The 25,532-nt window shown below is 44.6% G+C and overlaps 1 protein-coding gene across 2 annotated transcripts in view; it reads left to right on the plus strand.

Moving 5' to 3' along the window:
- Positions 1 to 25,532, plus strand: part of FNDC3B (fibronectin type III domain containing 3B) — a 282,861-nt gene that overhangs the window by 67,441 nt on the left and 189,888 nt on the right. For both annotated transcript variants that reach the window (XM_083503926.1, XM_083503927.1), the window contains exon 2: positions 14,052 to 14,190. In XM_083503926.1, coding sequence (XP_083360052.1) covers positions 14,080 to 14,190 — 111 coding nt within the window. In that variant the 5' untranslated portion in view covers positions 14,052 to 14,079. The remainder of the gene's footprint in view (positions 1 to 14,051; positions 14,191 to 25,532) is intronic.

The raw sequence follows: 25,532 nt of genomic DNA on the forward strand, positions 1-25,532 counted from the left end.
CAACGAACAGGTTTTGACTTGAAGGCAGCTGCATAGCTTTTGGACTAAATGTTGCTGCGGAAGTGTAAGCAGAGTGGGGGGGGGGGGTCGGGGAAGACAGTGGCATCAGTCTGGGCTTCAGCCCCTCTGCAAACATTATTGCCTTAATATGATTACAGTAAAAGTAGCACCGATACTTTAGTACAGTGCTTTCAAGTGTTCAAAGCACTTCCCGCGCATTCACTAGTCGGAATCCTTAGCATGACCCTGTAAGTTAAGTCTGTGTTATTCTGTCTCGAAAAGAGCATGGAACGCACTCAACAAACAGATGACCATGGAGACTGTTTCTAGCTCCACACATCTCCCCACACAAAATCCCTCCTGCATCCCCTGTTTCAGCATCTTCTCCCCCCCTCCATTTTTTTAATTCATTTTATAACACAAATAAACAACACAAACAGAAAAAACAAACAATACAAACAAATTCTTGTCTTATCCTTGTTTTTTCTAAACATTGTTAGGTGAGCTTCCCCAAGTCCCCCCATCTGATTTTCATTTTACCTCATCTTTAGGAGTTTACATATATCATAATTTTTAACCATTTTTTATCACACTTACTTTTACCATAAAAATCTTCACATTTTATCCCTTACATATTAATACTATTTTAAAATACACTACCTTCTACTTCTAACCCTACAGCCTATATCCACTTCCAAAGCTATTCTAAGATTTAAATATTAACATATTTTTTCAAATATTCTTTAAACTTCTTCCAATCTTCTTCCACCGCCTCTTCTCTCTGGTCCCGGAGTCTCCCAGTCAGTTCCATATAGTCTGTTTCAGCATCTTCTTAATGATCACCTGAACCACTAGACTTGGTTCTATGCAGTCAACTAATGGAGATGGGAAGGTCTCAATGCTCCTAGAGCAGAGGTCGACAACCTAAGGCCCATGGGCCTGTTCTGGCCCATGAGCTTCCTGGAACTGGCCCACGGCCGTTCCATTGATCGGTGTGGGAATTCCGTGCTCCACCCCCCCCCCCGTGGCCCCATTTTTTCCCTCGCCGCGGGGACGGACTTCCTGGTCAGAAGAGCGCCTGAAATAGCTTGAGCCCACGCATAGGCATGCACGCTCCAGCCCACCAAGAGGTCTGCCAGGGAGTGGACCGGCCTGGCTTCAAAAAACGTTGCCGACCCTGTTCTAGAGGAATATCCGTTGCAAAACACATTAAAGCTTTTATGCAAGAGTGATTCTCATTTCCAGTTCTTCCAAGAAAAACCAGTTATTGGATAAAGCCAAGTCACTATTTTGTGACGATGTGGAAGACGAAACGGTTTTGGCTTACCATGAAATAGTTGTCTTAACTCTGTGTTGGGCAATACATTGTATTTTGTGCCCCTCTATGTATTTATTTGAGGTGTCCTCTCCTGTCATCCTGATACAGTCAGTCAGTTATTGGTTTCGAAGGAGGAGTGGCGTCTTGGGTCTTCCTTGCAGGTTGGACCTCTCATAGGTACATAGGTAAAGGGACCCCTGACCATTAGGTCCAGTCGTGACCGACTCTGGGGTTGCGGCACTCATCTTTCTTTATTGGCCAAGGGAGCCGGCGTACAGCTTCCGGGTCATGTGGCCAGCATGACTAAGCCTCTTCTGGCGAACCAGAGCAGCGCACGGAAACGTCGTTTACCTTCCCACCGGAGCGGTACCTATTGATCTACTTGCACTTTTGTGCTTTCTAACTGCTAGGTAGGCAGGAGCAGGGACCGAGCAACGGGAGCTCACCCCGTTGCGGGGACTCGAACCGCCAACCTTCTGATCGGTAAGTCCTAGGCTCTGTGGTTTAACCCACAGCGCCACCCGCGCCCCCATAGGAACATAGAAGCTGGCTTATACCAAGTCATTCCTCCAGTCCACCTAGGTTAGTATTGTCTATACTGACTGACAGCAGCTCTCCAGGGTTTCAAAGAGGGCATACTGGGGGTTGAAGCTGGGACTTTGATTCCTGAACTTCAGCCCTTCTCACTTCCCTCACTATTGATCTTGCAAACTTTAGCCATGCTTCCTTCGGTCCTCTGACAATTCATTCTCATATAACTAGTTCTTGTTTGCTGTTCTGGGTGCTAACTTCTTAATTAAAATCGGCACTTTCGGGGTCCGGCGCGAAAACTTTACTATACAAATGTTCCACGGGTCCCCTGATGTTAATTACATACCCTGGATTTTTCTGAGGCGGAAAAACACGGAACAGTGAACCCTTTGTGCTCTTTCGCAGAAATAATGTTACTGTCAGGATGTGAACAAGGTGTTAATCCTATGTCTGTGGGAGATGATAAACAGATTTTTTTAAAAAAATAAAAAACCCTAAACTTCCAATCTCTCTCAACTAGAGTTGCTGAAATGCCTTTGACTGTTTCCTCATTAGAAACATGGATTCCTTTTCTGTTCACCTTGAAAGTTCCCAGTGCCGAAGTCAGAATTTGAGGGCAATTTTTCCACGCACAAAGAGACCATTCATTGGTTCGGTAACCAGTAACTACTGGGGGAATACAGCCCCAGTGTGGCCGAGTGGGCATACGGATGGAGGAGCATCTGTTTCTTCTGGCTGCTTGCCACTCGGTGGATTTTCAGCTAACCCAACAGTGCTTGGTTGTGTGTGGAAACACCCCTCTCCCCCCTTAAACCTCCGGCGGAGTTGGTTTTCTAGTTAAATGTCACCCATTAGATAGGTGTGCTCCTTAATCACTGCAGGCAGAGCTACACACACATTGGTTTTTTTTGTTTTATTTTATTGCAACAAGCCAGTCTTCCTCTCGATTCTCCATTGCCCTGATTATCAGCACCTTGGAAGCCTCTGAGCCAAAGGGCTTTTGAATTAAGCATGCCGATAACAGTTTTTAAAAGGTGAGAGTTATCCTTGCAAATTCTATCCTTCAGCTGGGGCTTAAAGAGGAGATGTTAACTCGCCTAAGGCTACTTTATCTGCTGGAGTGTTAGAACTGCTGGCCACACCAACACAGTTTCTTGCTTTTCCTTTTTAACATTTTTGTTGATTTTATTAAAAATAAAAAAATTGGCAACTTCCGTATTTTAGGCTGGGGCTAAAGAAGGATGCTAGATCTGAAAAAAAGGGATGCATTTGCTATCTGGCTTCTCTCCTGAATCTCTCTGCATCAGAAGTTATTTCTGGTGCGCAGTGTCCCAGAAATCAACACGAGAAAACCAAACTTCTTTGCTTGTTGATTGCAACACACTAAAGCAGCACAAGGGGCTGTTTTCATCCTTTCTTTTCCTTCTTCTCGGCCCTGAAAGGCCTTCGTTTATGTTTCAGCCCGAAATCCAGGCAATTAGAGCCCACAAATGCAGCATTTACAGTGCTTCAACATTTCCACTGGGTGAGGAATTCCTCCAGCTAGTAGCCAGAGGTGCTCCATTCTAGGGGATGCCCCGAAATCTCTCTGTGAATGGCTATTGTGGGACGCCTGGCTTGAATGAGAGACTTGTGTGAAGTGCTTTCCCACAATAATACAATGTGCTACTCACTGTCAATATGACTACAGCCATAGGTCAGGTTAGCAGCGAGCGATGTAAAAGAGTTTTTGCACACTGAGAGAAGAACAATTGCGCTGTGGAAAAAATTGTGCTGTTGATCTTAGTAAATTTTACTTCTTTAATAAAAACATGTTGCTTCATTATCCTGAAAGTGGTATTAAATATTTTTTGTTGTTGGGGGGTGGCGGGGCGGCAAAATGATACGCTCTTTCAGATTTGTGTCTGCGTGTAGCACAAACCAATTTTTATGTGTTTGCCCGAACAGATGATTTGCACGATAAAAGCTGTTTGAAATTTGACCTGTTCCCTGCTCAGAGAGCATTTCCAGGGTTTGGAAAGTGTGATAATCATGTGTAGGATTGTACATAATTTGTGCACATGGCTCAAGAAGCCATAACTGCTCCCCCCACCAAAGCGAGAAGTAGATTAGCTTGGAATTGGATGTTTCTAGCTCAAGTTGGGAAGAGGAACCACATTCCCCCAAGCGACTCAGCATATTCAGGACTTATTTAGTGTTCTGTGTATGCTTTAGAATGAAAATTCTCATTTAAATGCAGTATCATGAGAATACAGGGCCCCCACTGCATATTAGGCAAATTGAGAGAAAATATGCATAGGATATTGTGCCAGAACAGACATTCCACATGAATCCATTATTATTTTTTACACTCTTCTTTTTGCTTAAATGCAGCTGCTGAGACTGTAGTATTGAAAGGAAGAACCAGCACCTAGGGGGAGGAGAGAGAGGCTTATTAACTCTCCTCTGTGTTCTTTGCCAACACAAAAATTACTCCTCCAAAGCTGTTTTTACCTTTCCTGGGGATAAGATACAGGTACAACGTGTCTCCTCCTCGGAGAAATAAAAATAGTTGGTGAGGGGCTGTTTCTATATTCAGCAGGAAAAGATTATGGGTAAAGGTTTCAGAATCTTCTTCTCCAGTACAGTCGTACGTTGGTTCGTGAACACCTTGCAAGTCGAACGTTTTGGGTCCCGGATGCTGCAAACCTGGAAGTGAGTGTTCCGGTTTGCGAACTTTTTTTGGAAGCTGAACATCCAACACGGGTTCCGAATGAGTGCAGGAAGTTCCTGCAGCCAATCAGAAGCCGCACCTTGGTTTTCGAACATTTCCGGAAGTCTAATGGACTTCCGGAACGGATTCCGTTTGAGAACCAAGGTACGACTGTACTCTCCCGTTGCAGCCCCAGTGACTGTTTTGGGGAGTGCAAGCAAAAAGGCTGTAAAAGCATCATGGAACTATGAACATATTACATGTAATACTGCTGTCTCTCTTGTGTGCTGTTCAGTTCCCTGTGTGACGTTGACTTGGTTCACACAAAATTCTAGGCCAAACTTTGGCTTAGCACGAATAGGCAAGCACACGGATACACAGACCAGAAATCACAACTGCTCTGCTCCCACTGTGCTGTCCAGAGCTAAGCCATGGTTTGGCTTCATATTACGTGCAAACGCAGGCTGTGTAGCCAAGGTTTGTTCTTGGCTTGCCACTTGTGGTTTGTTTGAGGGAGACAAACCATTAGGATGGCTTCACATGTCATGCTAAGGGAAACCGTATCTCAGCAGGAACAGGAGAGGAGTGAAACAGCCATAATTTTTGCTTTGTGTACCCATGGTTTGGCTTAGCATTATGTGTGAACTGGGCCAACATAGTATTGTGGCTGCGGTAACCCAGCCAGAAGGGGGGGTATAATAATAATAATAATAATAATAATAATAATAATAATAATAATAATAATAATACCACCAGTGAGTCTGAATTGACCACCAGATTGATGTTTGCTTCTGTTTGGAAATACTAAAAATGCTTATTCCTCTGTTCTCTGGGTAAGATTTACCTGTTGTTCAACTATTTATTAGTCCGGAGTGTTTCCTGTGCATTCTGCACATCAAAATGTTTATATGCCACTTCAATTGTTGAAAACTATTGCTGCTTTTAATTTTTTTGTTTTTACTGCTCTGTGGATAGGCAACAGAAACTCCAGTTCGAAGAGAACCCTTCTCTGAATGAGTCAAGATTCCCCAAGTAGCACTAGTTCTTGCTGTCTTGATTATTGGATCTTGTCGGAGGTGTCCTACCCTGATTAATTTGGTCTGCCTCATGAAACAGGACACTCTTCTTTAATGCCACTTAAAACTAATCTCCTCATTCTTGAGATTCCCTTTGTCTGGTGTGCTTGCTAACTGTACCTTGCATGTCCTGAGCTACTCTAGCAGCGACAGAATTTATTGGAATGTCAGCTTTCCTCCTAATTACTTTGACCTTTGTGAACTAAACTCATGGGAATGTCAGACACAGAACGGAGCTCAGCTGCAAAATGAAAAGGGAGCAGGGCAAAGCTCCAAAGTGGTGCTGTAAACTTTGCTTTCAAATAAGAGAAAATGGGAGATCGGCGGCTGGAAGCCCCAGCACCCAATCTGCCCCTTCAAGTGTTTTGCTCCAGTTGGTAGAGGCAAAATAATTGAGAATGGTGGCTGTGGCAGGAATACCTGCTAGCGATCCGCTGTGTAGGAAGGAAGAGGGGAATGATGTTGGCTCTCTTCAAGGTGAGTCAAGCACACTTGGTGGGTTGGTACCCGTCTGTCTTGGGAGGCAATGGAGGTGCTCCTTTGGGGGTGAAGAAGCATCCATTGGGGGTGAAGGGAGCTGTTGGAAGGTTGCAGGGCCTGCCGTGGCTGTAGAGAAAGATGCGGGAGAGATATGTTTCGTTGCAGCCAGGGAAGATGGAGGCGTCCGGTTGTGCTGCTGTAGATGTACCATGGTGTTTCTTATCTGTATTGAAATAGATGGCTTTAAAAGGGGATTATTTACTTGCTTGCTTGCTTGGGGCTGCTGCTTCCACTTGTCTTGCTTGCCAACTCCACCTACCCACAAAACTCCCTTCCAAACTCTCCTCCCTTGGCACCTTACCTGTTCTGTCCCAGGTTGCCCCAACGTTCCCTTCTCACAGCTTGGCCAACTCATGCTCTCACCATGCTGCTGCCATCACTGGCGGGGAAAAGAAGCCTGCTTTTTAAAAAATCAAATAAAAAAATAAAAAACTTATATTTAATTAGTTCGTTTTATAAAATTTATATATCGCTTGATTGCAGGAAAAAAACCCCTCAAAGCAGTCCACACAGAAGATAAAACAATAATATTATCACTTTTTTAAAAATCCAATTTGAAACACACAGAAAGTTTTAAAACCACAAGAAAATAAATTAAAACTTGTGGCAGCTTTCAGGCTAAAAGAGCAGTCAAATGCACAAGGGCCTAAAAGGGAGTCCTGCTTTAATCAGGCGAACACACTGTGTAGCCCAGCAGCCAATTCTCACAACCAGATAGATGACAATGCGAAGCCTGCCAGCCAGACATTAACTCAGTGGTATTTGCTTGCTCATAATACCCATCAAGGGGACGCAGGTGGCGCTGTGGGTTAAACCACTGTGCCGCTTGGACTTGCTGATCAAAAGGTCGGCAGTTCGAATCCCTGCGACAGGGTGAGCTCCCGTTGCTCGGTCCCAGCTCCTGCCAACCTAGCAGTTCGAAAGCACGTCAAAGTGCAAGTAGATAAATGGGTACCACTCTGGCGGGAAGGTAAACGGTGTTTCTGTGCGCTGCTCTGGTTCTCCAGAAGCGGCTTAGTCATGCTGGCCACATGACCCAGAAAAACAGTCTGCGGAAGCGGACAAATGCCGGTTCCCTCGGCCTTTAAAGCGAGATGAGCGTCGCAGCCCTAGAGTCAATTCACGACTGGACTTAATTGTCAGGGGTCCCTTTACCTTTACCTTAATTCCCATCAAATAATATACAGAGACATACTGCCCATAGTATTAGAGGTACTGTTGTGACTCACAGCCATTGGTAGATATATCTTTCGTGAACTTGTCTCTCAAGATTTGCTGCGTCAGCATATGATTAAATAGCACGATCCTTTAACTATCATCCGCCTTGTGCATTGTTTGCATATAATTCCTAAATGTTGTCATCTATGGGTTCCTGTTGAAGACTGATATGTTTATTATTGACAATTCATAATGCAGAAATGCATCCTTTGTTTCTTTGTAACGCTCCCTCCAGGGCAGGGGTGGTGGTGATTTACAAATAAATCAATAGATATTTTGTTGCCACTTCAGTTTCCCTGATTACCTTTGAGTTTCAGCAGAATAAAAGCACCCACAAACTTTTGATATCGTTGACCTTTTGCATGGAGTCCTGGATATTTGTTTTTCCTAAAAAGCAACACAGTATTTGTCTGAAGTTGCTGGTTTTATGGTCTGTGTTTGTGTGGGGTTTGTTTTTTTAAATATAAAAAAGCAATGTCATCTGAGGAAAAATGGTAACTTTTCAGCAAGATGTTCTTTATGCTAATTGCTGCAATTTACAGAAGATAAACCCTTTTATGTGGGATTGTTACAAATAAAGCGGTTTTGTTTGGATGCTTTCAAATTAATCTGCCGTGCTTGCAATTAGGTATACAAAGAGTTCTTCTAGGGTTAAGGAGGCTTTGAAGTAGATGTGATGCAACTATGCTAACGAATGCACATCAGACAAGAAGACAAATTCCAGGCTCTTTTGTGCCTTGACCATCCAGCTGTGTACACACCTCTAGTCACCCATGCCTTATCTAGAGCTTTTTTCTACATGAACCGTTATCGCCGCTCCTCCCTTCACTCAAAACAGCAAGCTGTGGCACGAATCTGTCCTCTATGCAGATGTGCTCTTTGTTGCTAAATTAGGACTTTCTTTTCCTCTTGTTAGATTTTTGGTGAAACAAGTGGCAAAAAAACCCCCCTTCCTGTATCTGCATTCATGGGGAAACTTGATTTTATGAGCTGTTAATACAGTGGTACCTTGGTTTGTAACCCTTTCGGATTACAACCATTTTGGATTACAACCATGTCAAACCTTGAAGTGTGTGTCCCATTTTTTGATTTACAACTCATTTTTTTATTTTATTTTTTGGGAGGCCCCATTGGTGAAAACACGCCTTGGGTTACAACCTGTTTTGGTTTACAACTGGACCTCCGGAACGGATTATGCTTGTAAACCAAGGTATCACTGTATACAGATCTTACTTTCTGACCAGTCCTTTGTCCTGGGAATTCCATCCAAAACAGGCCGAGTTTTGCAGATCTGTTGGCTGCCCGTTTTAGTTGGCGTATGTCTTTCATCATTAGCCTCAGTTCTCTGTAGTAATTTCCTAGTTCTGCAAGTGAGAAGCAGCACCATAATTTCAATAATACAGTGGTGCCTCGCAAGACGAAAAGAATTTGTTCCCCAAGTCTTTTCGTCTTGCGATGTTTTTCGTCTTGCGAAGCACGGTCCGTCGCAACTGCGCCTCTTCAAGCGGCTTTTTTTTTAAAAAAGTGCAAGACGTTTTCGTCTTGCGAAGCAAGCCCATAGGGAAATTCGTCTAGCGAAGCAACGCAAAAACGGAAAACCCTTTCGTCTAGCGAGTTTTTCGTCTTGCGAGGCATTCGTCTTGTGGGGCACCACTGTATTAATAATAATAATAATAATAATAATAATAATAATAATAAATTATACCCCGCCCATCTGGCTGGGTTTCCCCAGCCACTCTGGGCGGCTTCCAGCAAAATATTAAAATACAATAATTCATCAAATATTAAAAGCTTCCCTAAACAGGGAGTAAATTACCGCTGTTTAGTATAGGATCAATAACATGCCTAGCTGTTGATTGTGAGGCTGAGCATCTCTGCCATTGTCGAGATGTAACAGGCTGGGCGCAGACATCCTGTCGCTTAAGAATTAATGGTGACCGTTGACCTCTGTGAATCACATTGTCTGTTTATTGTATTTAGGAAGCTCTTTGCCGCCCAATCAGCTGTGTCCTGTAGGTGGTTTATGAAGGATGAAGTGGTTCATACAGAGGAATGGTCTTATTCTGTCACGTTGCCATGTGACTCAGTTCTTGTCTCCGTCTGTCTTATTGGGATCTATTCCTAGCAACTTCGGGTGTGTCAGGAAGTCTCCATGCATCTATAGTGCGTTTTGGGTACCGAAATGTTAATCAAGAGACTTGCTATTTAAAGGCAAGAGCCTCCTTGGGCTAGGAAACTCAGCTCAGTTGTTTTATTTATAGCAGGCAGTGTGTGTTGATGTCGGATGAGTCTGTAAAGAAATTGTTCTGAGGACAAGCAACTAGAAGGCAAGCAGTTCCAGAGTCTGACCCGTGAGGTTTTGTGGAAAGGGTAAACAGAGTTGTACACGGCCCCCTCCTCAAATTCGGATTGAGGTTGTGCTGCTGTTTTCACAATCCAAATATCTCCCTTCCTTTGGAGATTTAATTTGGATTCATGTTGAGTTACATAAATTGTTATTATTAGCTTTTCCAGTCAAAATTCGGACATGGAAGTGAGGAACATGTTTTGGCATGCATTAAGAGTCAAGACGTGTGTTTTTCTAGGAAACTTGAATTCTTATGTATGGTATATTATGGGACTTGAAACATCCTTGCAACTCCTAACATAAGCTAACACTTAACTCATTCATTCAGGTTAACTGGCCATAGATGGACATTTCTTAGATAAATGCTGCTCTAGTCTGTTGGATGACTTGTCTTTCCCCATATGGATCTAATAAATATTTAGTGGTTGTTGACATCTTGAGTTAATTTCAGAGTCTTCCCCCCACAAAAGGCACATCATTTAACTAAAGAGCTGTAGGATATTGCATTATCAATTTGACACACAGTTTGATTACAGTGAGGGTCAAATGGCAAGAGTATTGGCTTAGGATGGTTCCAACTTTCAAAAAGTTGGAAGCATATCTTGACTTCCTGGGTCTACAGCTTAAGCTTAGCAATATTATGAAAATTCCCCCATATGCCATGGATTTAAGTGGGTTAAGATATATGAGGATTAATTGAAAATTAGTATTTCTTATACATTTCCAGTCAAGCACAAGGAATGCATATAAAATCTGAAAGTGAAACCAAAGCTTTAACTTGTTTCAGTCTTTTGTAAGCATTTTGCAGCTCAGGCTTTGTTTTGTTTCCCTGCTACCCCAAAATGCAGTGGAAAATGTAATCTGCCCCTAGAGACTCAGCTACTTCCCTGCATTTTTAATTTTGTTGTTCCCAAACTTGCCCTGTAATTGACAATGCTGTTAGCAGATTTAGTTTAGCTTTTGCCCAGAGAGCGTAATGATGGCTGGATTAGTGTCCCACAGGTGAAGTATTTAACGTAGCCATCTCTTGTCAGCCTTTTAACCTCCTAGAATCTCCTTAATGAACTTCTATAGAAAGCCAGAAGTAAATTGGAAATTCATGTGGTTTTGACTGACAGACCTTTAGAAGGAGAGAAAGAGAGAAACCTTTTTTTTTTTTTTTGCAGACGCTTCCATCAATCATGCGAAGGAGAGCGCTATCATAAGCATGCCAAGCGGTTCTTGAATATGTTATTAGTGAATGCCTAATTTATTTTTCTAAAGTTGGGCAAATAATGGAATCATGCGCTTCCACACCAACCCTGGAAAACCATATTTTAACATGTCAAAAGAAAAATAAGTCACAAATGTAAAAACAGAACAAAAGCCTAACACGTGTAATCTGTGGTTTTGCAAGAGGGACTTGTAAAAGCAAGGCTGTAGGATAGACTTCTCTTGTCCTTTGTGCCTCTTAAAGTGGAAAATTGTGGATGTGGGGGATATAGAAAATTAAATGACTGGAGCCTCTTTGTGGGGCTTTGATAGATGGGTTGAGTGAAGGTGATTGACACTTGAGCAAGGAAATGTTTGTTTATGTTTTGGGGCAGAGAGGAACCAGTGAAAGATATGAGGTGCTCTCAGATTAAGAAAAATAAAAAAAGCAAGTTCCATTCTGTAGACTTTGAATACCACTTTCAAAACGCCTGATTTCTGTCTGCTTCAAAGAATTCTTTATTTTGTAATCTTGCCAATATTGATTCAGTCACTGCTTCCATGTTGGATAAATGTCGTCTTTTGATTGGTTTCATGTCTTAACTTCTCGTTCCATGCAGCACCTGTTCTTAAGACAGACTTCCTGGTTCCAATCTTTTTACCCCAGTCCAAAGATTACTGTGGTGTATTAGAATCATAGAATCATAGAATCATAGAGTTGGAAGAGACCACAAGGGCCATCGAGTCCAACCCCCTGCCAAGCAGGAAACACCATCAGAGCACTCCTGACATATGGTTGTCAAGCCTCTGCTTAAAGACCTCCAAAGTAGGAGACTCCACCACACTCCTTGGCAGCAAATTCCACTGTCAAACAGCTCTTACTGTCAGGAAGTTCTTCCTAATGTTTAGGTGGAATCTTCTTTCTTGTAGTTTGTATTGTGGCAGCTTAACCACGATGGGCCTGTTATTCAAGGGGGAAATAAATTGTGTAGTCTAGGGAAATGGTCTTGATCTCTAGAAACTTCTACTGGATCATGCACTGCAGGAGAAGAGACCAGAGATGGCTTAATGTCAAAGTTATAATACGTTACGTTCAGGCACTAGGTGCTGGAAGTATATAAAGTGCTTTTCTGGTTCTTTGTCGAAGTATCTATTTCCTTAACCTGTGGAAGGACTTCATTTGTGTTCTGCGGTGTATTTGCTAGAGAGTCAGGATTATTGCCTTGTAAACCAGTGTGAAGGCACAATTAACATTGAATTTATAAGACCTGTTCTTGAAAAGTTGCCAGAACTTTTCTTTGATAGTTCCAGAAGTGTTGGCGAGGGTGTCAGCATTTACAGCCTGAGAACACTGCATTGCCTGGTGTCATCCAGGAAGTCTAGCTTTCTAAATATTTGAAATATTTGCCAAAGCATGCTTAAAAGTTCTCTCCTTCCCCACATTCCTTGTGGCTCTGTAAATAATCTATATTGTGCGCCCTCCATTTTTAGGGGTGCACTAAGTTTGAAAAAGAGAGGCTTTTCTAACTCTTCTCTGCTTGAACTGTTATTTAATGATCATCAGTGGTAAATTTGTACTTTGGGAGGGTTAGCTGGCATTTTATTAAATTTTGTTTCTATTATGGTTGAGACATTTGTAAAATCATGTTTGTACTTCATTGTGAGCATTTGAAATGTTGCAACCTGTCCGAAACCTCGGGATAGGAGTATGGGTGCAAACTTTTAAATCTAACCCCCTCCCCCGCATGCTTTGCAGATGTTTTTCAAGGCAAGCTGCCATGTCGGAATTCAAAGTATATGAATTATAAAAAGTTGGGCAGCAGGTACGTTGACCATACCCTGACCTTGTCTTTGATATCTGAAGACAGTTTCCAGGTATCCCTGCTGAGAGAGGTTGTAGGTTGGCGACAAGGGAGAGGGCCTTCTCAGTGGTGTCCCCCCATACTGACTATGGAATGCTTTCCCCAGCAAAGCCCACCAGACATCAACAGTAACATACAGTGGTACCTCGGGTTAAGAACTTAATTCATTCTGGAGGTCCATTCTTAACCTGAAACTGTTCTTAACCTGAGGTACCACTTTAGCTAATGGGGCCTCCCGCTGCTGCTGCGCCGCCGCTGCGTGGTTTCTGTTCTCATCCTGAAGCAAAGTTCTTAACCTGAGGTACTATTTCTGGGTTAGCGGCCTCTGTAACCTGAAGCGTCTGTAACCTGAGGTACCACTGTATTTTTAGTCCTGGCTTAAGATCTCTCTGTTCTCCCAGACTTTTGAGAGATTATGATAATCGTGTTTAGTGCATCTGTGTGTGAGAGTGTTGGAGGGGGTGGTATTTTATTGTTAAACTTGGTGGTTTGTGTATAAGTTGCCTAGAGATGTTTTGTATTAGGATACAAACTGAATTATTATTATTATTATTATTATTATTATTATTATTATTAAATATGCTTGTGTTTTTTACACACACACACACACACACACACACACACACACACACACACGACAAAGAAGCTTTACCTAAGGAATAAGGTGCATGCAACATTTTATGGCATTGTGCTACTATCTTTAATAGCCACTCATACGTTAAATTGCATAAAAATGATTAATATAGAATGTTTCTCTGACAAAATCTCCTGAAAGTCGGTTTAAATTGTATGTTTTAATTTAGAAAAAAATCAGAAACTTGAAAATTCTCCCAAACTACTTTGAAAAGGACCATATATATATATATATATATTTAAAAATGGTGGGTGATTAACAGAGCTATATAGTCCCACCTTATGCAGTGCTGGAATCAGAACACACTGTTCCCCCATCCAATTTGAAATCATTCCGGACCTGTTTTAGCTTTGCAAATGTGCTAGCAGTTTTACATAATGTACTTGTCCGAGAGGCTAAAAGGGTCCTCTGAGACTAGGCTTTAGGTCATTCAGAAGTCTGGGTAGTATCAGGGGGGCGGGATGGGGATGATAAATTCACCTGTTGATTATCTGATGCAGGAACAACAACAGCAAAATCTGCCCACAGATCTTGAAGCTAGTTGCCATGAGTCACAAAATCTTATTGGTACTGAAGTATGAATGGAATTCTCAAACGTTATTACTCAAGAGTTATACATGTGTGTTTTTCTTTGACGTTTAGGAGGCCCGCTGAGGAAAATTCTCCATGAATGTACGTCACAATGATGATGACCGACCAAATCCCACTGGAGTTGCCATCGTTGCTGAATGGGGAGGTAGCTATGATGCCTCACTTAGTCAATGGAGATGGAACTCAGCAGGTCAGTAACTTCTGAAAGTGACAAGTTGAAGAGCCAATTGACTTACTTTGAATATGCCAATTGACTTCCTTCAAAGATTTGAGAGATTCTGCTACACCACACGTACTTTTCTCTTTGTCTTATGTGCAGCTCATGCCCATATTAAGAAATAAAACATGCCCTTGTTTTAGTAAGAGACTCAGACATGAACTCTGAGGCCTGTGAATTAAATAATATAGCATATGACTCACTTAAGGTATGCTGCATTGTCCAGATTACCTTGTGGGTAAGATTACCTTGTGCTGCTGTGGCCTCCTTTGGGGGGAAAGTCGGGATATAGAATTAAGAACTAATAACAAATAACGGATGTGCTTACTGTTTTTGGTTCTTTAATTTATATTGTACTCTGGAATTTATATTGTACCTGGAATTGCTCAGAATGGCTTGCATGTGGTTTTGAGCAGGTCTCCCAGTCAACCAGTTTGCAAGACTCTCATTCAGCTGCAGAACTGGGTCATGAATTTGGACTGTTCTAATGTAGACGATAACATACTCAAATGCTCATAATACCCTTCATGTAAAGTAGACATTAGCGTGGTGCCGGGAGCGAGCCACAGTAAGTCACACCGTGCGAGTTGGAGTTAACTCTTTATTAGCAAATACATGATTTGCACAAATCTTGGTGGCGTGTTGGGCCTAAATGAGCGCAACAACTCATCTCCAGTAGTTCTTTCCCGCATGAGGCAGTTGCTGAGGCAACTGTTGCCTCCCCAAAGTCCCCTCCTCCCCATGGTTTCCCCCTAGCAATTGGAGACTGTGTCTGTGTGCAGCCGACCTCGCCTCCGCCCTTTTCATGCCTCTTCTGGTTCTGGGAGGCCAGAGGGAAGGGGAGCTTGTCGCGGCAGGAGGGGGAGACACCCCTGCCTCTTCACCAGCCTGACACACTTCTTCCTCTTGGGCCTCCCTTCCTGCCCTGCTTCAGCCTCTGCCTCTGATTCTGGATTTTTCTCTGCCCCAGGTTCTCCAAGATGACTAAGCCCTGTTACCCCTTCACCTTCCAACACCTCCTCTTCCCAGTCTTCTCCTGCTGACCACTCATTGTTGTCTGACCACCACTCTCTGGACTCGGAGCCTTCTTGCCTTGGGGGTTCCCCAGCTGGTTCTTCCCATTCACATACAGTGGTGCCTCTGGTTACGAACTTAATTCGTTCCGGAGGCCCGTTTTTAATCTGAAACTGTTCTTAACCTGAGGTACCACTTTAGCTAATGGGGCCTGCCACTGCCGCCACCGCGCAATTTCTGTTCTCATCCTGAAGCAAAGTTCTTAACCCGAGGTACTGGGTTAGCGGAGGTATTTCTGGGTTAGCGGAGTCTGTAACCTGAAGCGTCTGTAACCCGAGGTACCACTGTAATGTGTGTTTTTTTGTGTGGAGGGGCAAGTTCCCATCCAAGCCTGTACCTGTTTTTAGCCATGTTGCTGCATCACAAACCTTCAGGCCATAGAAAGTACATTAGTGTTGCACACCAGGAGAGAACATTTTAATTTTTCCTGATTTACATGTATAAATGGCCAGTTTTGTGAGTGAGTGAGGGTGGGGAGGCTTAAACACAGCAGGGTTAAAATAGTCATGAGGGTGGATAGAGGCGGCGAAGGGAGAAAATGATCATTACAGTATTCTCATTTTGGAACATCTGCATTGCGTGCTTCTCTTTATTCAAGCAGTTTGCCAGTCAGACAATGGCAGATGGTCATTCCTCATTATTCAGAGATGATCAAAGAGGACCCATTCTGTCTGACGTCAAACTTTGCTTCATAGTCCCTGACTAGAATACTACCTTGTAACTGTACTGCATAAAGATAAATTAGGAGGGTGAACAGCAGAACCTTCTGTACCAGTGAAACAGGGCCTTAAAAAAACCCTAGTAATCTGTATGTGTTTAAAGAAATCTAGATGGTGTAGAAACTAGATGGTATTAAAATGCATAGGGGAAAACATAAAATAATCAGTTTGTGGGGGATGTTCTTGCAGTAGACTGAGAGGAACATATTTATACAGTGGTACTTTGCTTCCCAAACTTAATCCATTCTGGAAGTCTGTTCCAAAACCAAAGCGTTCTAAAACGAAGGCGTGCTTTCCCATAGAAAGTAATGCAAAATGGATTCATCCGTTCCAGACTTTTAAAAACAACCCCTAAAACAGCAATTTAATATGAATTTTACTATCTAACGAAACCATTGATCCATAAAATGAAAGGAATAATCATTGCACTGTAAGGTAAAGGTAAAGGGACCCCTGACCATTAGGTCCAGTCGTGACCGACTCTGGGGTTGCGGCGCTCATCTCGCTTTATTGGCCGAGGGAGCCTGCATACAGCTTCCGGGTCATGTGGCCAGCATGACTAAGCCGCTTCTGGCGAACCAGAGCAGTGCACGGAAATGCCATTTACTTTCCCGCCGGAGTGGTACCTATTTATCTACTTGCACTTTGACGTGCTTTCGAACTGCTAGGTTGGCAGGAGCAGGGACCGAGCAACGGGAGCTCACCCCGTCACAGGGATTCAAACCGCCAACCTTCTGATCGGCAAGTCCTAGGCTCTGTGGTTTAACTGTACTATAAAATAAATAAGACAGTATTGTAGATGATAAAAATTTAATTCCCCCTCCCCCTTAAGTGCACTGATGATAGTCATTGTTTAGATGGGGGCTTTTATCCATTTCTGTGGTCACACAATCAATCATCAATCAATCAATCAATCAATCAATCAATCAGTAGCTGAACTGGGTTTCACATAGTCACAAAAACAAAGTCACAAGCCACAGTCACAAGTCAGTCCCATAGAACGAAGAACAAGTCACAGTCTATTCCAACTCTATGATTCTATGATTCAAATAAATGAAAAAGCCACACAAACAAACAAACAAAAAAAGCAAATACAAAAGTTCCAAATATCTCATCTTTATTGCGTGGGTGCTCGGGACTCAACAGCCAACAGGAAGCCTCTGATTAGCAGCGACAGACTCTATTTACAAATGAAACACACTCAGCAGGAAGCGGAACATGTTCCGCTTCCAAGGCAAAGTTCACAATCGGGAACACCTACTTCCGGATTTGCAGTGTTCTATTTCCAAGTTGTTCATAAACTAAGCTGTTCTAAAACCAAGGTACCACTGTGGTTAGAATTACAGTATGGTAGAATTGGAAGGGAAGTCATTTAGGCCAACCCTCTGCACTTCAGGGACGCGGGTGGCGCTGTGGTCTAAACCAGTGTTTCCCAACTGGTGTTCCGCGGCACACTAGTGTGCCGCCGGACGTTGCCTAGTGTGCCGTGGGAGGGAGGCGGGCGAGTCGGGCTAATCCTCCGACGAGCTCCACCTCCAGACCCATTGCTCAAATCCTTTAACCCAGGAGGGCGGGGAGGGGGGGGGGAGAAACAGAAAAAAGAAAGGGTGGAAAAAAAGAAGGGGAAGAGAAAATATTTTTTTAAAAAAAGGAAAGAGAGGGGAAAAAGCGAGGGATGGAGGAAGGGGAATAAACAGAAGGGGAGAACAATGAAGAGGGGCGGGGCTTGGCAGGCAGCAGATAACTGGGGAGGGGGGCGCGGCTGGCGGCGGCTCAAGGCAGGAAGGGAGGAGCTGCCTCGCGGAGAGTCTTGGGCTGCAGAGATTTCCCGTTCAGGAGCGCGGGAGGCCACGCCGTGGATGGGAATCTCCTCCTCCTCTTCCTCCTCCTCCTCCAGGAGAGAGGGTGGTCCGCCCCACCGAGTCGGGACTGCTCAAGCGTGGGAGCCTATAGTTAGAGCTCAGCTCCTTTTCTTGCCTTCCCCGCCCCCCCACGGAGCACATTTTCCTCGCCCCCCAACCCCCGCATGTAGAATAGAAGCCCTCCAGCCTCCACGGTGCACAAACTCTCCCCTCTGCAACGAAGCGCTTTGTTGCATATCTTTGGTGAGGTTTTTAGGCAGTCTTGGTGCACCTTAAATCAGCGCTAATTGCGCCTGGACGCAGTATTTACTTCCGAGTAGGCCCCCTTCTCCCCCCCCCCGGTAGCACCTGACGTTGCTATTCGTATCATCAGGTTTGTTTGTTGATAATTTAATTGTTTTAAAAGCATCATGCTAAAGAGATCTCTCCCACCCCCAGACCCTTGGGCAAAACAGAAACACACACATACACAAACACAGAGATTGAGCCCTGCAGGTTTTATGAAATGAATGGATTCTGAATGCCTGTTTCAGTGGCTTGTCCGCCTTAGGCTGCTGGGCCAGACACCTGTTACACGGTGCAGTCCGTAAGCTGTGAGCGCTGCTACCTGCCGCCGAGACCACGTAACGACAGTCTTGAAAGACCTACATTGGCTCCCAGTACCTTTCCGAGCACAATTCAAAGTGTTGGTGCTGACCTTTAAAGCCCTAAGCGGTTTCGGTCCAGTATACCTGAAGTAGCGTCTCCGCCACCATCGTTCAGCCCAGACACTGAGATCCAGTGCCAAGGGCCTTCTGGCAATTCCCTCACTGTGAAAAGTGAGGTTACAGGGAACCAGGCAGAGGGCCTTCTCGGTAGTGGCGCCCGCCCTGTGGAATGCCCTCCCATCAGACATCAAAGAGATAACCATTACCTTCTATGCTGTTACTATTTTTTTATTTTTTTTTACATAAGTAAAAAGTGACCTTTCCCCATCTGGCATGGTGGTGTGCCTCGAGATTTTTTTCATGAAACAAGTGTGCCTTTGCCCAAAAAAGGTTGGGAAACACTGGTCTAAACCACTGAACCTCTTGGGCTTGCCGATCAGAAGGTTGTTGGTTCAAATCCCCGTGACGAGGTGAGCTCCCGTTGCTCTGTCCCAGCTTCTGCCAACTTAGCAATTCAAAAGCACACCAGTGCAAGCAGATCAATAGGTACCACTGTGGCAGGAAGCGTTTCCTTGCACTCTGGTTTCCGTCCCGGTGTCCCGGTTTAGTCATGCTGGCCACATGACCCAGAAGGCTGTCTATGGACAAACGCTGACTTCCTCTGCCTGAAAGCGAGATGAGCACCACAACCCCATAGTCGCCTTTGACTGGACTTAACCATCCAGGGGTCTATTAACTTTTACCTTTTACCTTACTTCAGGAATCGCAACTAATGCACCATCCAACCTCTGCTTAAAAACCTCCAAGGAATTGAAGTCCATCACTTTCTGAGGGAGTCCATCCCACTGTTGGAACAACTCTTACCATCATAAAGTTCTTCCTGAAGCTGTTTTCATACCAGTAGGGCCTCCTCAGGCAGGGGCATTTAGCAGTTCTGCTACTTGTTTTAACTAGAGAGGCCAGCAACCGAACGTGGGACTTTCTTGTATGCAAAGCACATGCTCCACCGCTGAGTCATGGCCCATCATTCTGGTCTCGGTCACTTTGCTCATTTCCTGACCTTCTGCAGCTGCTCATTGCATATGGTCCAGGGCTCTTTCCCCCCTTCTCCTAGCATCAGATGGCTTTTCAACAAAGGCAACTTCCTGATTTCTAGTTAAATGGATGCTGCTCCAAACATAATCTAGAGGCTTGCCAATTAAAACAACCCAATACTTGCTCATCAGATGGGGAAATAGCCGAAATTTAAGCTAAGTTATGCAGATAGCGGAGAAGAAGATCTTTCCATGCTCTCTCTCTCTCTCTCTCTCTCTCTCTCTCTCTCACACACACACACACACACACGTTATTAGTGCTAATCTGCAGTCTGTCCTGTCTTGTAAATGGAACAAACTGACTGTTTCTAATGGAGAATACAATGATGAAGTCTAATTTTAACAAGCCTCAGCTGCTGTGCTTGAGATGTCCCCCAGAACTGAGTCAAACCAGAGGTAATATGGGACAAGATTAAAAACCCAATGTAGTTGAATGCAGACATTCAGTACAATTCCATTATAACACAGTACAGTGGTACATTGGGTTACAGATGCTTCAGGTTACAGGTGCTTCAGGTTACAGACTCCGCTAACCCAGAAATAGTACCTTGGGTTAAGAACTTTGCTTCAGGTTGAGAACAGAGATTGCGCAGCGGCGGTGGCAGGAGGCCCCATTAGCTAAAGTGGTACTTCAGGTTAAGAAAGGACCTCCAGAACGATTAAGTGGTACCTGGGGACTTGAATGGCTTGGCTCCTAAGCCATTATTTTTATTTCAAAATATAGTCCGGCCCCCCACAAGGTATGAGGGACAGTGGACCGACCCCCTGCTGAAAAAGTTTGCTGACCCCTGGTAGATAGATAAAGCAACAGTTTTTGGTTTGTTTGTTTTTTGAAACTACAGGTTGTGTGATGTTCAAAATCAGTGTTCACAGTTAGCCAGGCACCAGGTGCATTTTGCCCAACATGGTGGTTTTTCTCTCTGCCGTGTTCACTTTCTTGAACGCAGTGTGATTTTTTGTTTTTTTTGAGGGGAGGGGTGCTGGTATGGAGTAACATTCTGTGCAGGTTAAAGTTGTTTAGCCCAGAATCTGGTTTACTCACTCATCCGCTGTTTGTGAGAAAGAAACCTCGGGGTTTGAGGCTTGGGGAAGATTCAGTGGTTGTTGTTTTAATCCTTTGCCACTTTTAAGATCTTTGCACAATCGTTGTGAAGTCTGAAGAGGACTTTCAGCTTTGTGGGGATGTCTCAGGTGAGTATGTTCAAGCGAGCACACTCGAAAAACCCTCTTCAGACTTTCACGCCAATTGTGCAAAAATCTGAAGAGCAGCCTGCACACCTGGGGACGATAAAGGCGGAGCTTGCATGTTTTACAGCTATCAAAACATTGTTTTCTATTGGCCCAATGCCTAACAGTAGCTGGCATTTAGGTTTGGCTGTCTTCATCAGCACAGATCACTTTGCTGTGGCCTAACAAACTTGAATGGCTGATCAGGTGCTTAAGGGTTGGCTGTCCTCTGATGGTTGCAACTACTGGAATGCAATACCCAGCGCAGCATAAGAGAGAGGAACACAGCCAGCTAGGAGGGCAATAATAATAATAATAATAATAATAATAATAATAATAATAATAATTTGGACCTGGGCAGGACATGCAGATGGAGATCTGGGAGACTGTATCTGGCAGAGGAATTGCAACAGGAAACTTACACATACAACACACTTGAATATTTATGGTGCACTCACACCTGAAAGCTCTTTCCAGAGTATCAAGTGAATCTGTGTAGGTTGAAGGTGTGTGTGTGTCTGTTTCTGGAGCCCATGGCCACGTCATCCTCCCAACTAGTTCATTGCATCCACACTGGAAAACTGCAGAGGTCTTTTAAGGTCTAGCTGGAAGGAAGATAAGCATCAGTACACAATAAGCCTTAATTTCCTTCTGTTGCCGCAGCATTCTTTCCTTAATTTTTAAGTGAACACTCCATCTTTTTGGGCTAATTATAACGTTCAGAAACAATGAATTCCCTTTTAGAAAGAGCGAGAAGGAACAACAACAACAAAAAAAACCCACACAAAATTACCGCTTCAGCTCGCTATCTCGGAAAGTTAACTTTGAGCCTCAAAGTAGTTCCAGGATGCAAAATATTGTTTTGGAAGACTTGGGAAATAAATCTTCCAAGTGAGCCTGCTTACCACCAAGGCATTCTTGGTCGCTGTGTATAAACAAAAGGGAGCACAATACACCCCGACATTATTTGTCCCAGATGGAGTTCTAAACTTGGCTCCTTCTCCTGCGCTGATGTCATGGTGTACCAGCAAAACTCCGGAGTTAAGAGACGTGCATTGCATCCATTTTATTCCTGTGTGATTGGTGTGGGAGGGGAAGGCTCAGGGGGTGTTGGGTGGAAAATTTGTTTCATGGTTTCCCCCCCTTCCTTCCCCCTCCCTTCTCTGTTCTTGTGAAGGACGGTGGTAAGGAATGTGGGGCTCATGCCAAGGAAGAAACAGCATTGAATAGTGGGGTGTTCTTGGTTTTGTTTTTATTCTTCCCCTCTCTGAGTACCTGTATATAGCTTAAGAGGAACCGAGAAAGGGCTTTCTGGGTAGTTGATGTGTTTGAATAGCAGAGGGGAGGAGCGGGTTGTCAATGCAGAACTTTTAAAGCAAGATACAAACATTCTTGCTTTTTTCAGAGTCTTACTCAGAGCACAGCTTTGTGGGGATTTCACAGTGCAGCAAACCAGAATTCCAGAATGTGAGGAGCCTTGTATTAGACCGGGCCAGGCCTGTGGGTGGGTTAAGAGAGACCAAGCCCTTCATGTTTTCAGACAGGGTCCTCTTCAGCAGCGCTCTTGGAATGGCCACAGTTTTCTTCCCTTCAAAGCCTCTGCTGCCCAGATCTGGATTCCTGAGGCCAGGTGGCTTGAACAAAGTTGAAACAAGGCTGGCATCCTTGGACCCTGGCCAGGGTCCCAGTGGCCTGACACCATTCACTGCTCTGCTACATTCTTTCGGGAGGGGGAATCCCCCTTCAATTATTTTCTCGCCAAGCTAGGCTAGATCCAGCCACCATTTGAATTTCTGACAGGGCTCCCAATCTGGGATTATTCCAGGGCAATGGAAGGAATTTCCAGCAGTAGTTGGACCCAGTTACCCAGTTCTGCCCAGACTGCGTGAGGTACCTACCAGTGGGCACTTTGCCCACAGCCCCCTCAGAGGGCTGAAGCTGAGCTGAAGCCTGAAATGGCAGCAAGCCGAAAGTCCATCTCTATTGACCAGGGAGAAGACCAAGCTGCTAATATTTATAGCACACACCCTACCCCACAGCCCAATAAATGACTTCAAAATATTGGCTCAGCAATAGCTTCTGACTCCCACTAGTTACTAGGAACAGCAAATTGCTTTCTTTTTCCTCAACCTTTGGTCTCTGCTGACTTAGATTTGCAGATTTGTACTTGGATGTGCAAATCATCTTAGTTTGAGGATCATGGGGTTCAGGAGGTAATTCAAGGACCACCTCTCCATATGAACGGACCCAGACCCAGTAATCCTCACCTGAGACCCTTCTTTGTGGGTCTTCTCCATGAGAGGCCCAGAGGGCAGCAACGCAAGAACGGGCCTTCTCTGTGGTGGCTCCCCATTTGTGGAATGCTCTCCTCGGGAAAGCTCGCCTGGCGCCTTCATTACATATCTTTAGGCGCCAAACACATTCCTCTTCTCCAAGGCCTTTGGATAATGAAACAATCTATGGCAGGGGTTGGCAACCTAAGGCCCATGGGCCACAAGCGGCCCATGGGGGTTGTTTAACCGGCCCATGGACCCCCGCCGTACACTATGGGGACCCCCCCCGCCCCCCACTCGGTCGGCTCCCGTGTGCCGCGCTAAACCAGTATAGAGCAGAGTGGGGACCGCCTTCCATGCCACTGGCTGGCTTCCCATTGGCTGCAGGAGCTTCCTGCAGCCAATGGGAAGCTGTGCACGCCTCCTCTGCGCTGGAAGGAGCACCGGAAATAACATTTGTGCATGTGCACGCACACACACTCCGGCCCACTGTGGAATCTGGGGGACCGTGAACTAGCCCAAGCTACAAAAACTTTGCCGACCCCTGATCTATGGCCTTTCAAGCTGTGGAAGGTATTGCTTTTGTTACGTATTGCTTTTTATGTTACGTATTTTTATACTGTAAATGGCCCTGTGATCCTCAGATAAAGGGCAGTACAGTGGTAGCTTGGGATGCGAACGAGAGCCCCGTTCGCATCCTGAACGCAACGTAACCAGCGTCTGCGCATGCGCAGGTCGCGTTCTGCCGCTTCCGCGCATGCGCGTGACATCATTTTGAACGTCTGTGCATACACGAGCATCAAAACCCGGAAGTAACGTGCCCTGTTACTTCCGGGTTGCTGCGGAGCGCAACTCGAACACACTCAACCCGAAGCACATTCAACCCCAGGTATGACTGTATATAAATTTAATAAATGAATAAAAATAAATAACAAGAGCCACCCCTTGAGCTACCATTTTGCACTGGGTTCTGGTTGGTGGACCTCAGGATTCTGTTAAAAATCACAACAGTGGAACAGGTGCTGTAATCCTGAGGCCCACTTACATCTGTTTATTGAGCATTAATTTTCAGTCCGTGGGTCAATGTCGTCCGCCTTCCCCCAAGTGAGCTGTGCTTTGACTCAAGGTGGGTCAAGCAGTGAAATTGCCACCCTTTTAGGAAAACAAGCGCTTTGTGACCCGTCTAGTCCGGCATTCTGTTTCCTGCGGAAAGAAAAGACTTCTTAAATAATGATCGAAACCTGCTGGGATGCTTTGAGCAGAGCATGTTTATAGTTGAAGCTGCTTCCCAGGTGCCTATGGGAAGCCCCCAAGCAGGGCTCGAGGGCAAAAGTGACTGGTGTATAGAGCCATTTTTTTCCTTGAAAGAGAAGTTGGCTGGAGGTGAAATAGTAGGAGGTACTTGTAGCAGTTGGGTAGCAGAGTGAATTTTCACTCCTGACAAGCTGCATCTACGGATATTCCATCTATTAAAGGCACAGGAGGCCTGGTGATCCTTACAGTGTATGGTTTAAAGTTTATTAGTGGGTCCCATGTTGCAGGTTGCCGGAGATGAGAGAAGCCAAAGGCCGCTGGTTATAGAAATCTTATGCAACACAACTTGTGCTGCTTATGCTCCCATGGACTAGCACCGGGCGATACCTGGTTTTCAGCATCGTGATATATATCACCAGCTAAACATCGCAATCATATCACAAAGTCTGAAATAAGGACGGAACTATGTAGAGGCAAATAGTAGGGTTGGGTGATAAGCTGGTTTTCAGCTTCATGATATATCACCATAAAGCAGGGGTCAGCAAACTTTTTCAGCAGGTCCACTGTCCCTCAGACCTTGGGGGGGGGGCGGACGGACTGTATTTTGAAAAAAATAATAAACGAATTCCTGTGCCCCACAAATAACCCAGAGATGCGTTTTAAACAAAAGCACACATTCTACTCATGTGAAAACACCAGGCAGGCCCCACAAATAACCCAGAGATGTGTTTTAAATAAAAGGACACATTCTACTCATGTAAAAACATGCTGATTCCCGGACCGTCCATGGGCCGGATTGAGAAGGCGATTGGGCCGGATCCGGCCCCCGGGCCTTAGTTTGCCTACCCATGCCATAAAGCACCGTGATATATCACGACGTCTGAAATATGGATGGAAGCTGGCTTTCAACTTCCAGCCCTTTTTTATGTCTATATTTTAGTTTATTGCCTCAATGAGGAGCCATATTTGGGTGGCTGATCTTATGTGTGTGCTCTTTATTGTTTGATTATTTTTAGCTGAATGATAACCCGTGGTTATGAGGTCACACAACATCGCTGGGATTAAAGTAAACGAGATAAGGGTAGACCACCCACAATAGGCCACCCACAGTGGCAGAGAGTGGAGGTAGCATGCACCCAGAACCTCACCAGTTAGCAATCAATGT

Source organism: Podarcis liolepis, assembly GCF_965112155.1.
Source record: "Podarcis liolepis genome assembly, chromosome: 5".
NCBI classification, from domain to species: domain Eukaryota; kingdom Metazoa; phylum Chordata; class Lepidosauria; order Squamata; family Lacertidae; genus Podarcis; species Podarcis liolepis.